We start from the raw sequence: 13,476 nt of genomic DNA on the forward strand, positions 1-13,476 counted from the left end.
TAGCAATTCGCCGAGCACACGACACGCAATAGTTAACCCCCCCCCCACCCCCGCTACGCCCAGTGCTGAGGTGGCGAGACTACAGAGAGGAGGCGTGTCCCCCCGTGTCGCTATCCGATCCCAGACCCCCGCGGCGGATTGTGGCCTTCCATTCCCTAGTAGTAAGCACATATATTTAGGGCAAATACTATGAGGACATGATGTGAGTAGTAGTGTACTGTGTATATGATATGTGGCGCCAGCAAACATCATGGAGGGAGGGAGTTGGCTGCAGGTGAAGCTGGAGACCCCACCCACATAAGTGACGTACTATTTACAATCAAACATGGCGTGTAGCATGTGACATGGGTGTAGTAGCTATGACCTTATTGACTAATAATTTCTAAGACGTTACTGTAATTATTTTGGATTTTCAGGTCCATGCTCGGCCAGTGCTATGGGCCGGCCCTGCGCCTGGGTACAGAAGCCGGCTAACACGGAGTGCCGCATGGAGGGAGGTTGCCCGGATTGTATACCCAGATTGGGACCAGCATACTAGATTACAGCAATGGATAATTGGTAAGTTGTTTAGCCACTGTGGCAAACCATTAACTCGAGTGTTATGGTCACCTGACGCTGATATATTCCTAATGTGTGGATGCTTTTGCTTGAAGCTAACTATGTGGAGACCAGGTGGTCCAGTGTGAGGGACCGATTCATCAGGCAGCGACGGCAGCTGATCAGGCGTGGGGCCGCCCAAGAAGAACTGGCCGCTTTGCGTTTTGCCCCAATGCTGGGTTTCATTTTGAATTCCCCCAGACGCCGCAGGTAAGTGTGTGTGTTAATTGCATGTGTCCATGGTAGGAGCAGATGATGATGGAAGTAGCTCAGTGTCTTATGTGTGCAGACATAGACATGTGTTAGATTTATATAGATTGTATACATCGAGGCTCAAGCAGGGGGAGCAGTATATTTAGTGAACACTTTAGAGTAATCTCGATTTCGGGAAGATGAGGCGCCCCCTGCTGGACACCAGATAACTAACAAATGCAGCCTGGCCTAACCGCTTTGGGAACAGCTTTTGATCCCTCCAGGATCTAATCCAGAACATGAAATGGCAGTTATGCCAATAGCGTGGACTGTCTTCATAATGTTTAAACAATGTACGCAATGTGTCCATAGAGTAAACTAATGTTCCACTCGGGTGGCCTTGTGAAGACCCACATTTTGGGTCAACAGTGTGTGAATATATTGTAAAAAGTTCTAGTGTGGCACCTCGTACATAGAAAATAGTGTGAAAGCAGGCAGAGTGTAATCCTGCATTGGATGCCTCCATTTTAGTTATCTGGCTAAATATGTCCTTAAACAAAAGTGCCATCTTAGATAGTGACCAGTGTTGTTTTCTCCTCAGACCACAAGTAGTTCAGCAACCAGCAGAGGCCTCATCGGATGAAGAGAATGAAGAACCTAATCTGGCAGAGGGGTTGGCCAGGACTCCACCACCAAGATGTCAAGAGGGTCCTGTGGAGCCTGGCGAGAGAGAGTGACATGTGCCTTGACCGTCCAACAACATTTGTGTTTGTTCCGCACTCCCTCTCCTCAGCTACACCAACACCACCCCTTGTCTGCTACACTGTAGGGCCTTAGTGCCAACCGCGCCTTACTAGCATTAATAATTTCCTAACATTTGTGTGCACCAGGACCACATCAATAACACACTGTTTAGAAGGTCTGGCATCACATTAGCTAGGGATGACAATAACAGCTTGGGGGGATTGGGATGTCCCTTTTATTTTTGTGGTGCCAGAATACAGTCAGGCTGGCTGTGTCCTTCACATATTGCCCACACTATTGCCTCTGCACACTATTCTAACTTCTGTCAACATGGTCCAAAGTAGTCTCCACACACCCTCGCCCACATCCACCCACACACACTATCATGTGAATGTTTTATTTTTTGACATGTAATAAATCCATTGCGACATATCTTGTTGTTTCCCGAAATCTTATTTTTTACTTGTTTATGTTTTAGTGTTTAAGGGTTAAAAAAACAAATTATTATTGACTGCCACTAAGGAACTACGAAATACGCTTCAAAATACTTAGTGGACTTTGTTTGCATAGAAAGCTGTATTGAATGTTGCTATTGTGTCTTATAAAATTTAGTTGTATGCTTTACGTTAGTAGAAAATGAACACATGCTGGATGTCCTTCAGGAGAATATTTCTAATCATATGTGAGACATTGCTGTATGTGTTAAAATGAATGTGTCATGATAGGAAATATTATAATGTAGTTAAGTATTTCATTTATCAGGCCAACACTCTCCTGCTGTGGCCACTTCCTGCCTTGGCCACAGATGGCAGCAGAGAGCACTGTCATACATGACAAACAAGGAATCGCAACATTCACTACATGTTCGTAGTAGGTTCACAATACGTGTATTTGAGTCAGTATATTTTGGTCAGTATTGTTAACAAAACCAGTAGTGGCTTAAAAACACAAAGGCTGTGTTCACACAATGTAGAAATAGAGTGGCTGTGCGCCATTTAAAGTGAAATATTGCTAAGTTTTTTTCTAAGAATGGATGTTATTTGGAAATGTCCTTATTTAGTGTTTTTATGGCGCACATCCACAACATTACAACATTGTGTCGAGATCCTTTGGGTGTTTAGAATCCACTGCTGTTTTTGTTAGCTATACTGAGTGAAATACACGTATTGTGAAGCCACTAGCGAAGATGTAGTGAATGCTGCGATTCCTTCTTTTTGAGGTCTGAGCCTGCTCTATGCTGACATCTGTAGCCAAGGCAGGAAGTGGGCAGAGCAGGAGAGGCTTGTGATGAGCACTAACATATTTTGGGACATTAATGTTATTATCATGACACTATCATTTCCACATAGAGCTCTATGTCCGATGGTAGTAGAAATCTCCTCCTGCAGGACATCCAGCATGTGGTCATTATGTACAAAGTGGAGGATATATAAACGTACACACAATAAACTACATAATGTAGCGTTTACACTGGCAGATTGATGTGATGGATTTTGGATAAGAAATCCAGGAGATGACTGTAGACAAGGAACAGGTGATCAAGTAAAGAGCGAGATTTCTAATCTTTGAATACACTCTTCTGTGTTTTACAGAAAAAAAATGGATGATAAAATAATATTTTTGAACCGCAACCTAAGTAGACCACATCCAGCTGGCGCACCTGGGTGATGTGTGGAGGGATATATGTGGTGTGTTAATAGTGATTGTTAAGAAGTGAGATGGACTGTGGCACTAGAAGATATCAGATCCTGTTACATATCCCACACTAGAAAGTTAGACATATAGTGCGCACCCTGCTGGTCACTCCATAGGAAATGCACATGTTTTGATCACATCAATCTTTCAGCACACTAGGTTCAAAGGACTATACAATTAACATTAGCATGATGTGACCATGCTCGATAATTACTGGCCAGTAGTATATCGAGTGAGGTAATGTGTATTTTCGAACACTACTATGTGGGAACACACAACATGTTTTACATACATTGAAAAGGCAGACACATTGTTTAGTCGAATAAGAAAATATATTTTTTGTTTTAGTAAAAAGAGAATGAAAATTAAATATCAACCAATACATCGGGTTCAAACAACAAAAGAAAATAAAAAAACACACATCCCAGAGACAGGTGACATACATGCGGGAAAACATCAGTCCTGTGGCCGTGGCTCATAAGGGAGGCTGTGAAAGGGGCACGGGCACGGCGCCTTCAGGAGTCATGAAGTAGTCAGCAAAGAGGTTCCTGACCACTATCCCGCGGTTGAGTTGTCTCCCTTGGCCATAGTTGATAGGGGCACTAAAAGCTGGCAGTGTCTCCACGTTCACCTCCGGGGTGGGAGCATAGTCCCGAAGGTAGTTGTGGAGAACACAGGCAGCTTTAATGACCATGTCAACTGTGGCCAATTTCAACTGCAGGGCAGTGGTAAACACTCTCCACTGACTAGTCATGATCCCGAAGGCGCACTCCACGAAGTTACGTGCCCGGCTCAGCCTCCGGTTAAATAGTCTCCCCCGTTCATCCAGCCCTCTCCGTGGGTAAGGGCGCAGCAGGTTGTTCAGTAAAGGGAAGGCTTGATCCCCTACCATGACGAATGGAGCGGGATGCGTGGTACCCGGAAGAGGAGTGGGAGGAGGTAGAGTCACGTGATCTAAGAGTATGCGCCGCCCAAACTCTGATCTCAGTAGCGCCCGGGAGTCCCCAGTACTGCCATAGGAGCCGACGTCGATGGCAAGGAAACGATACGTGGAATCAACAACCGCGATCAGGACCACAGAAAAAAATTTCTTATAATTGAAATACTGTGATCCTGATCGCGGTGGTTGCTTCACACGTATGTGCTTACCATCAACCGCCCCTATACAGTTGGGGAAATTGGCCACAGACTGAAAGCCTGCTGCTGACTGCAACCAAATCTCCCGGGTCGGACTGGGCATCACGATGGGCTGCAAATGCTCCCAGATCACGGCGCACGTGCAACTCACAATTCCAGAGATGGTGGACGTACCAACCCTGAATTGGAGGTGCAACGATACATAACTCTCCCCTGTCGCCAAGAATCTGTGAAAAAATGAAAAATAGTATTTTATGATTCTATTTCACATTCAGCTACATATTAAATTATTACATATTTTAACACTATATTAGATTTCACTACAATTACATGAACAAATAGTTCGCATTAAAATAAAGCATCTTCACCTTAACGTTATGAGCAGACGTCCCACAGGAGGGATGGATTTCCGCATGTAGGTGTCCTGTCTCTGGAGATGTGGGGTCAAAATGGAAAGTAAATTATCAAAGGCCTCCATAGGCAGGCGCACGAAGTCCTGGAACTTGTCAGGATGTCTGCAACAAATTAAGAAAAATATTGATCACTAATATTACACACAAACACACATCATAGGAAGATGTCATACGGTTTACAAATGTTGAAATTAACATCAAACGTTGTAAGGATAAACAAAAAACCTAATAAAATTATGGACTTTGGGGTAAACATTTGTGGACAGTAACCTTTACATTTGCAATATTACATTCAAAGATTTGACGACTTTGATGTATTCAAATCGACATACCGTCGCAAATCATCATACAGGCAACCAATGTGGCCCCGGGTCTCCCTCCGAACATTGATGGGGTGGACCCAATATCGCCGTCCCACCTCCTGCAGACGGCGCTGCTCTGCGTCTTTTTGCCTCTGAGAAGAATTTTTAAAAAATTAAATTTATTATTTTTAAGACATCTCAATTAGTCACAAAATTATTACACAGTTGCATTTAAGGACCTTTGGTCAACAGTACTTAAGGGAGCTTGCATAAACAATACATTTAAATCAATGTTTTACGGATTATAAGCCGAAACAGTTTGTAAGGCTAGTTTGAAATAAGTTACATAAAGCTTTAAAAAAAAAAAAAAAAAAAAAAAAAAAAAAAAAAATATATAGAGACTTACACACAAACGCTGGTAATAATTACGCATCTTCCACAGGATCGAAAGCACCACGAGCTGGTGCTTGCGGCGCAGCCTCATACGCCGGGCTGGCCCATAGGGCGCATTATTAGCGCCATCAGACATCTTTTTTTTTATTTTTTTGCCATTCAAAACACTACAAGCATATGGGCGTACTTCGCGAGTGGGCGGAGATTTTATAGGGATGTGGGTGTGCTTATTTGGCCCGGGGGCAGATTCATGAATCAAATACATGCTTTTGAGCGGGGCCAAACAAGCCAAGACACATCATGACACTACGGCCGGACTCTTACGATAAGACCGTAAGTGGTTTTCAAATACAGCCGCCAGACCACCCGGAGATGTACGGGACAGAAATTTTAACGCCCGCACTGTTACTACGTGTGAAACCGGCCTTAACATGAAAAACATGATGGTAACCCAAAATGCCTAATGTTCTTGAGTCCAAAATAGGCCATGGCCAAAAAAATTATTGCTCTGAAATACAAGAAGTAACAAATAATGGTCAGTGCCCTCTTTTTTCCTTTTATTGGACTGCAATGTCAAACTACTGATACACAGTGTGCATTTTACAAACAAGGTGGTCAGGGGGTAAATGTTGATGATGAGAAAACTCCTCCTCCATAGCCACTTTTTGGCTATGTTCACACAACGTATGAGACGGGCAGTTCCGTGACCAGCCGGATGATCTTTCCGGCCGAAGGGTTCTGATGCGGGCGCATCATTGCGAGCCCGCGTCAGAACCTCCCAAAGAGCACAATGAAGCAAGCGGCCGGAGCTGCTCACTTTATTGTGTGAACTGACAGGTCTTTCTGTGGCCGCAATTCACTCTGCGGCCGCAATTCACTGAGCGTATATGATGTGTATACACTCTGGCCGGGATCCCACAGAAGATAAGGCCATGTCCACACCTCACAAAGTACGGCCGATGGCAACAACGGCCGTACTTTTACGCTTTGTGAACATAACCTTTTACTGTGAATTGGAGAGTCATTTTAAAACTGTTGTGTAACAAATTAGGGTAAATATACTGTATTTAATTATTATTTTTTCATCAGCCTGAGCACAATTATCTACAAAAACAAAACCTTCCTCGGAATACCTTATTAACCTCTTAATCACCTTATTACGGTCATTGAGGGTACTTATGGTGCATTTACACAGAGAGATTTATCTGACAGATTTTGGAAGCCAAAGCCAGGAATGGATTTGATAAGAGGAGAAATCTCAGTCTTTCCTTTATTACCTGATCTCTGCTTATAGTCTGTTCCTGGCATTGGCTTAAAAAATCTTTCAGATGTCTGTGTTAACGCACCATTAAGGCCCTATTACACGAAACGATTATCAGCCATATTACGGACGATAATCGTCTTGTGTGATAGAAGGCGACGATGAACGATGTCGGCTGATCGTTGCAGTCATTTGTCTTTCAACATGTAAGACAAACGACTAATGTAGCTGCGATATGCTGCTAACGCTATGCGGAATAGGAGCGGTGGCAGCAGATCGCTGCTACCTGCTATGGGCTGCCCGGACAATCTAGCGATCAACTGGGCAGCCCCCCAGCAGCTCCCCACGGCCCCCCCTGTACTCACCCACTCCTTGCTGACGCGTGTAATAGCGCTGGCAGCGAGCCGGCAGCACTGACAGCGCTTGTTTACTCCTCTCAGCTGCCCCGTGTAATAGGGGCTTTATTCTTGGCCTCTCCACCTTTTCATGACAGACCTAGACTTAAAGGGGTTATCCAGTGCTACAAAAACATGGCCACTTTCCCCCTACTGTTGTCTCCAGTTTGGGTGGGGTTTTGAAACTCAGTTCCCTTAAAGTGAATGGAGCTTAATTGCAAACCACACCTGAACTGGAGACAACAGTAGGGGGAAAAGTGGCCATGTTTTTGTAGCGCTGGATAACCCCTTTAAACAGAGCGGGTATCCCGTGCGTGGAATGCGAGAACTGATGTCAGCGTTATGCTTAAAGACAGGATACACTGCACTAGAGGACTAGTGCAGTATATGATACTAGTGATCTGACGATCATACAGTCCAAAATGGTGGCAATAAAACTACAAGAGCAAAAAATCCCTTATATGGATATGTCGATGGAAAGATAAAAATGTTACATGGTAGGTGACCATGGAAATACAAAAAAACTACTTGGGCAATGGGCATTAAAGAGGAACTCTTATGAAATAAAAAAAATTACGACATGGAGAGAAAGGAGCTGCTGCACATCACACCTATGGCTGACACTGATGCCTCTCGGCTACATTTAAGAAACCAATGCCAGGATGTTGGTATATAATTTGATCAAACCATATTGCCCCATGTACCACGTGCCGGTCTCCTGGTTCACATGGGTCCCACATCTCCACACTGTGTCGGTCAGCGACCGCCAACCCCGCAAATCGTGCACAAGCAGGGAAGGGAGGCCATAGAATAGCCCTGCATGTCACAGGACCAAACCCAAAGGGCCCCCCCAAAACCCAGCAAGCAAAAAAAATTTAAGGAAGGCGGGGGGTAAACATAATAAAGTACAGTAAACTTCTACATTACGGCCACGGGTCCTGCTTCTGGAACACTATGGACTAAGCTCATGGTTTGCCCACTCAGCCAGTCAGGGACAGCTGTGGTTTCCTGCCTGGCAGTGCATCAGCGGGGTATGTGACGTTGGCCGGCGGCTGTCCGGTATCATTTAGGCAGCGCTGCGGGGGCATCAGAATAGGTAAGTATACTTTCTTTTATGTTCCCACACCCCCTGCTATTCTGTTGTTTTTTTTTATTTCAAGGGACTTCTCTTTTAAGGCTAAGCATGTATGCCAGGGGAAGGAGTTAACATATTCCATTGCATGTATTTTTGGTTAAAGGCATTCCTTAGAAAAACATGGCTGTAATACCAGATATAACCCGTGGACAGGTGTGGCGCTGCTTGGAAAGCTACATGTACAGTTTGTATTGTGAAGTGTGATAGAATGTTCTCTCCCTCACTTGTTATCGTTAGCTATCTGTAGTGATAATGCATCATATCTATTACAGTGATATTTAAAAGTTTTACCAGCCAGAGGGCAGCATGTTCTGGACATGTTCTGTTCTCATGTTTTCTTTCTTTTTAGAACGTAAAGATAAATTACAAATATATTTTTAGATTTGTATATGCATTTAGATAATTAAATTTAAGTCCACTTTGCTCATTACTCTGTTACACTGTGCGTTTTGTTCCTGTCATAAAGTTGCTTGGGTAAACATGGAAAGTGCCTTAGGTGTGCATTTGTGCCAAATGAAAAATATTTTTCACAGCATGATACCCTTGACCAGCCTAAGGTTACAAAATAGGTGTACTGAAAATGTGAGGTTAAAGGATTATCCAGAGTAAGAAAAACATGGCCACTTTCTTCCAGAGACAGCACCACTCTTGTCTCCAATTTAGGTGGGGTTTTGCAACTTATTACACCTGAACTGGGGTCAAGAGTCTTGTAGAGGGGTTACACTAGAGAAAGGTAAACCAATATGGTGAGAACAATAATAATGAGAAGGGCTATGTTCACACAACGTTTTCACAGCTCCACTTAAAATGACGCCCATGATTTTGCGTCTAAAATAATGGATGTAATTTTGCTGTCTGGCCTCCGCCTGTTGGTACATTATTCTAGTTTGGGTCGGCTATTGAAATTTTTAATAGTAAAATGGTGAAAGGACAGTGAGAAAAGAAAAACTGTGTGTAAACAACAAAAAAATAACGTCCGCTGTTTGCAAAAGATGTCCGAAAATAAATTGTCATCATTATTTTGACGACCATGCAAACAACGTCCGTCATTTTATACACTGTGCGTATTAGACGTCCATCATCCCATTGACTTCAATGCATTGCAGTCAGTTAAAGGAGTACTCCGGCGCCCCCCCTTCCAAAAAAAAAAACACAGACACACACAGCTGATATAATTACCATCCCTTCGGTGACGATCGCCATTCAAATCTTCCGCAGGCCTCGTCTCCATCATCTTTGTCCGCCGTCCTCGGATCTCTCTTACTTCCTGGTTGCGGAGCAGTGAATTGGAGAGGAGAAGACTGCTGGTGCGCATGCACAACCGCAGCCTTTTCATTGCCCAATCAGGGCTGAGCAAGCTGGAAGCCATGTGATGCGCTCCAGCCAATGAAAAGGCTGCTGGTGCGCAAGTGCACCAACAGCTTTTTCTTCTCCCATTCACTGCTGTGGAAGATAGCGAAGAGGAAGGAGACCCAAGATGCTGCCCGGGAGAAGAGGACGGAGTCAACAGCTATTTGGTATGTATACTTTATTTAACTTCCGGGGGATAGGGGGGATGGGCCATTTAATAAGACTTTCTGGACAGAAAAAAAAAAAGGAACCCCAGCAATGAATAAAGAACCTCCATGCCTCCAAGACCAGACTGGCCATTTGGCATATTTGGCAAATGCCATAAGGGCCGGTGGCCTCTTTGGGCCGGTCTCGTGCTCCTCCTGACTTGGCGACTCCTTCCCCCTTTTTATAGGGAAAGAGAGTCATTGGCCAGGTGGAAAACAGGACCGGCCCACAGGGGGCCAGTGACAACTTTTGCGGCGCTCTTTTGCTACTTCGGGAATCCGGGATGCTAGTCTTGGATTCCTGGGTGAGTGCTCTGTTCAATTGTGCGTGTGTCTTTAAGAGGAAGGAGACCCAAGATGGCACCCTGTCATCTACTATGGGGGACTACATGGGGGTCATCTACTATAGGGGACTGCATGGGGGGCTGTCATCTACTATAGGGGACTACATAAGGGGCTGTCATCTACTATGGGGGACTACATGAGGTTAATATACTATAGGGGTCTGCATGGGGGGCTGTCATCTACTATGGGGGACTACATGGGGGTCATCTACTATAGGGCACTGCATGGGGGGCTGTCATCTACTATAGGGGACTGCATGGGGGGCTGTTATCTACTATAGGGGTCTTCATGGGGGGGCTTTCATCTACTAAGGGGGACTACATGGGGGTCATCTACTATAGGGGACTGCATGGGGGGCTGTCATCTACTATGGGGGACTACATGAGGGTCATCTACTATAGGGGACTGCATGGGGGGCTGTCATCTACTATAGGGGGACTACATGGGTGTCATCTACTATATGGGACTGCATGGGGGCTGTCATCTACTATAGGGGACTGTATGGGGGCTGTTATCTACTATAGGGGTCTTCATGGGGGGATTTCATCTACTATGGGGGACTACATGGGGGTCATCTACTATAGGGGACTGCATGGGGCTGTCATCTACTATGCGGGGCTGCATAGGGACCAATACAAATGTGAGATTTTTAAAGATATAAGGATGGTGCGAGAGTGAGGAGCCTAAACTTTTTGTCTGGTAGATTCGTGGATGGGAGAAGTCCTCATGATGGTCGGGCCAGGATGGGGAAGAAAAAATAAAGTGAGAGACTCTGATCGGAGAAGACGTCCCCTGTGATTAACTCAAAGAAGACACCCCCGTGAGTCATTTAGAGAAGACGTCCCCTGTGAGTCATGGTATATAATTGCACTGCAATTATATGGTGTACAGGGCCTGTGTAGAACTGTTATCTTCTGTTATATGGTCATTGTATGAGGTGATATTGGCCATGTACAAAGGTTTTTATTCAGTAGCAGTGATGGCATTAGTCAGTATGTGGTGGTATTAGTCATTATACATTAGCATTAGTCAGTATGCGGTGGCATTAGTCAGCTCCCTCCAGCCTCCTGCTCCCAGCTCCCTCCAGCCTCCTGCACTCAGCTCCCTCCAGCCTCCTGCACCTAGCTCCCTCCAGCCTCCTGCACCCAGCTCCCTCTAGCCTCCTGCACTCAGCTCCCTCCAGCCTCATGCACTCAGCTCCCTCCAGCCTCCTGCACCCAGCTCCCTCTAGCCTCCTGCACTCAGCTCCCTCCAGCCTCCTGCACCCAGCTCCCTCTAGCCTCCTGCACTCAGCTCCCTCTAGCCTCCTGAACCCAGCTCCCTTCAGCCTCCTGTACTCAGCTCCCTCCAGCCTTCTGCACTCCGGGTAGAGGTAAAAAAAAAAAGAAACTTCTGCATATAACAACACTTACCTATCTATCCCAGTTTTGAAACTACCAAAAATCCATTTGTTTTAGGGGGTTTTGTTCTGTTTTGTGTTTCTGTACTTACTGGTTGAGCAGATGTACACTGTATTTCAGGTTCCAGAATGCAATGCTTTCCCTCAGCTGTTCCATCACAGTTCCCCACCCTGCAGTATTCCCCGCCCAAATATCTAGGCTGTGTTCACACATTGCAGTTTCATTGTGTTACTGAATTATTTCCATTACTTTATCATTTCATTGTGGTCCCACCCACCCACACAGCACGCTGTATTCTCTACCTGTAATGCTGATAATGGAATAAAGCAAAGAACTTTAAAAAAAAAAAATTCTTTTCCTTTCCACGCACATATTATGATCAAGCATCTTTTATCTTTGAAGTTGATTCCCACAAAAAGAACTTTATTCGATACTATCTTATATGGGATATACTGTTTATGCCTTGTTTTTTGTGCAGGTGGGATTGGCAGTGCCAGCTCTTATCCTCTCTGCTGTTTAGTATTAACTATTTGTGTTACTGCATCATTTCTGTGCAGATGCGGCAATACTGCAATGACACTCCAACATGTGTGAACACAGCCCTAATTTCTCTGTAGACTTTTGCACAATCAGCGAAGTTGAAACACCTGCTTCTGGCCGGTCAGAGATGGTGAATCACGCCCTGCCCCCTCTCTGCATCATCAGCCTGTGCCTTGCAAACACACACAATGTGAGACGGAGGCATGGAAGATTTGTCTCCTAAGGGGGTAAAGCAGAAGGAGCAGGAGACAATGTGGATTTGCACAAGGGCCATTTTTTTCACTTCCTGGATTTCTATCAGCTACCAGTGTGGCAGAACCTTACAGATATGGTAATACATTGTATAGACACATCTATATAACTTTTAATGTACTTTTAATAGAAAACAAGTTTTCCTTATCCACAGTTCCCCTTTAATCAGGGCTGTGGAGTCGGAGTCGGAACAAGTTTTGGCTGGAGTCGGAATCGGAAAAAATGTACCGGCTCCGACTTAGAACAATTTAAAATTGAGTTTTGATATAATTTTTATAAGTTTTGCTCATCAATATACACTCACCGGCCACTTTATTAGGTACACCATGCTAGTAACGGGTGGTCTTCTGCTGCTGTAGCCCATCTGCCTCAAAGTTCGACGTACTGTGTGTGTTCAGAGATGCTCTTCTGCCTACCTTGGTTGTAATGGTTGGCTATTTGAGTCACTGTTGCCTTTCTATCAGCTCGAACCAGTCTGCCCATTCTCCTCTGACCTCTGGCATCAACAAGGCATTTCCGCCCACAGAACTGCCGCTCACTGGATGTTTTTTCTTTTTCGGACCATTCTCTGTAAACCCTAGAGATGGTTGTGCGTGAAAATCCCAGTAGATCAGCAGTTTCTGAAATACTCAGACCAGCCCTTCTGGCACCAACAACCATGCCACGTTCAAAGGCACTCAAATCACCTTTCTTCCCCATACTGATGCTCGGTTTGAACTGCAGGAGATTGTCTTGACATGCCTAAATGCACTGAGTTGCCGCCATGTGATTGGCTGATTAGAAATTAGGTGGAAACGTGCAGTTGGACAGGTGTACCTAATAAAGTGGCGTGTGTGAGTGTGAGTGTATATTATGAGCAACATAGCACTGGCCCTATTACATAAAGGGGGTTGGGGAAAAGTTGTCAGTCACTATTTGGCAGTTTGCTTCTGAGCTGGAAGAGTCCATTGTGTGGGGGGAGATTGTGCTGTTCACTTCCTAGATGCTGGATGACTGTATATGAGCAGCAGTGTAATATGAAGATATCCTGTGTAATATAGAGGAGGAGGAGAAGAAGAAGACATAAGTAGTGTAGCAGTAACCTCTGTCCTCAATGTGTTTTTTTTCAGTGTTCTATGG

The 13,476-nt window shown here is 44.8% G+C and overlaps 1 protein-coding gene across 1 annotated transcript; it reads right to left on the minus strand.

Moving 5' to 3' along the window:
• Nucleotides 1-3,544: 3,544 nt before the first annotated feature.
• LOC138777974 (uncharacterized) lies at nt 3,545-5,417 on the minus strand. Its single transcript, XM_069956348.1, has 3 exons — nt 5,111-5,417; nt 4,734-4,880; nt 3,545-4,592 (listed from the first exon to the last, which is right to left on the minus strand). The coding sequence occupies exons 2-3, from the start codon at nt 4,841-4,843 to the stop codon at nt 3,704-3,706; spliced, it is 999 nt and encodes a 332-aa protein (XP_069812449.1). The 5' UTR covers nt 4,844-4,880; nt 5,111-5,417; the 3' UTR covers nt 3,545-3,703.
• Between the last annotated feature and the right edge of the window lie 8,059 nt (nt 5,418-13,476).

This window comes from Dendropsophus ebraccatus, chromosome 1 (assembly GCF_027789765.1).
Source record: "Dendropsophus ebraccatus isolate aDenEbr1 chromosome 1, aDenEbr1.pat, whole genome shotgun sequence".
Taxonomy (NCBI): Eukaryota; Metazoa; Chordata; class Amphibia; order Anura; family Hylidae; genus Dendropsophus; species Dendropsophus ebraccatus.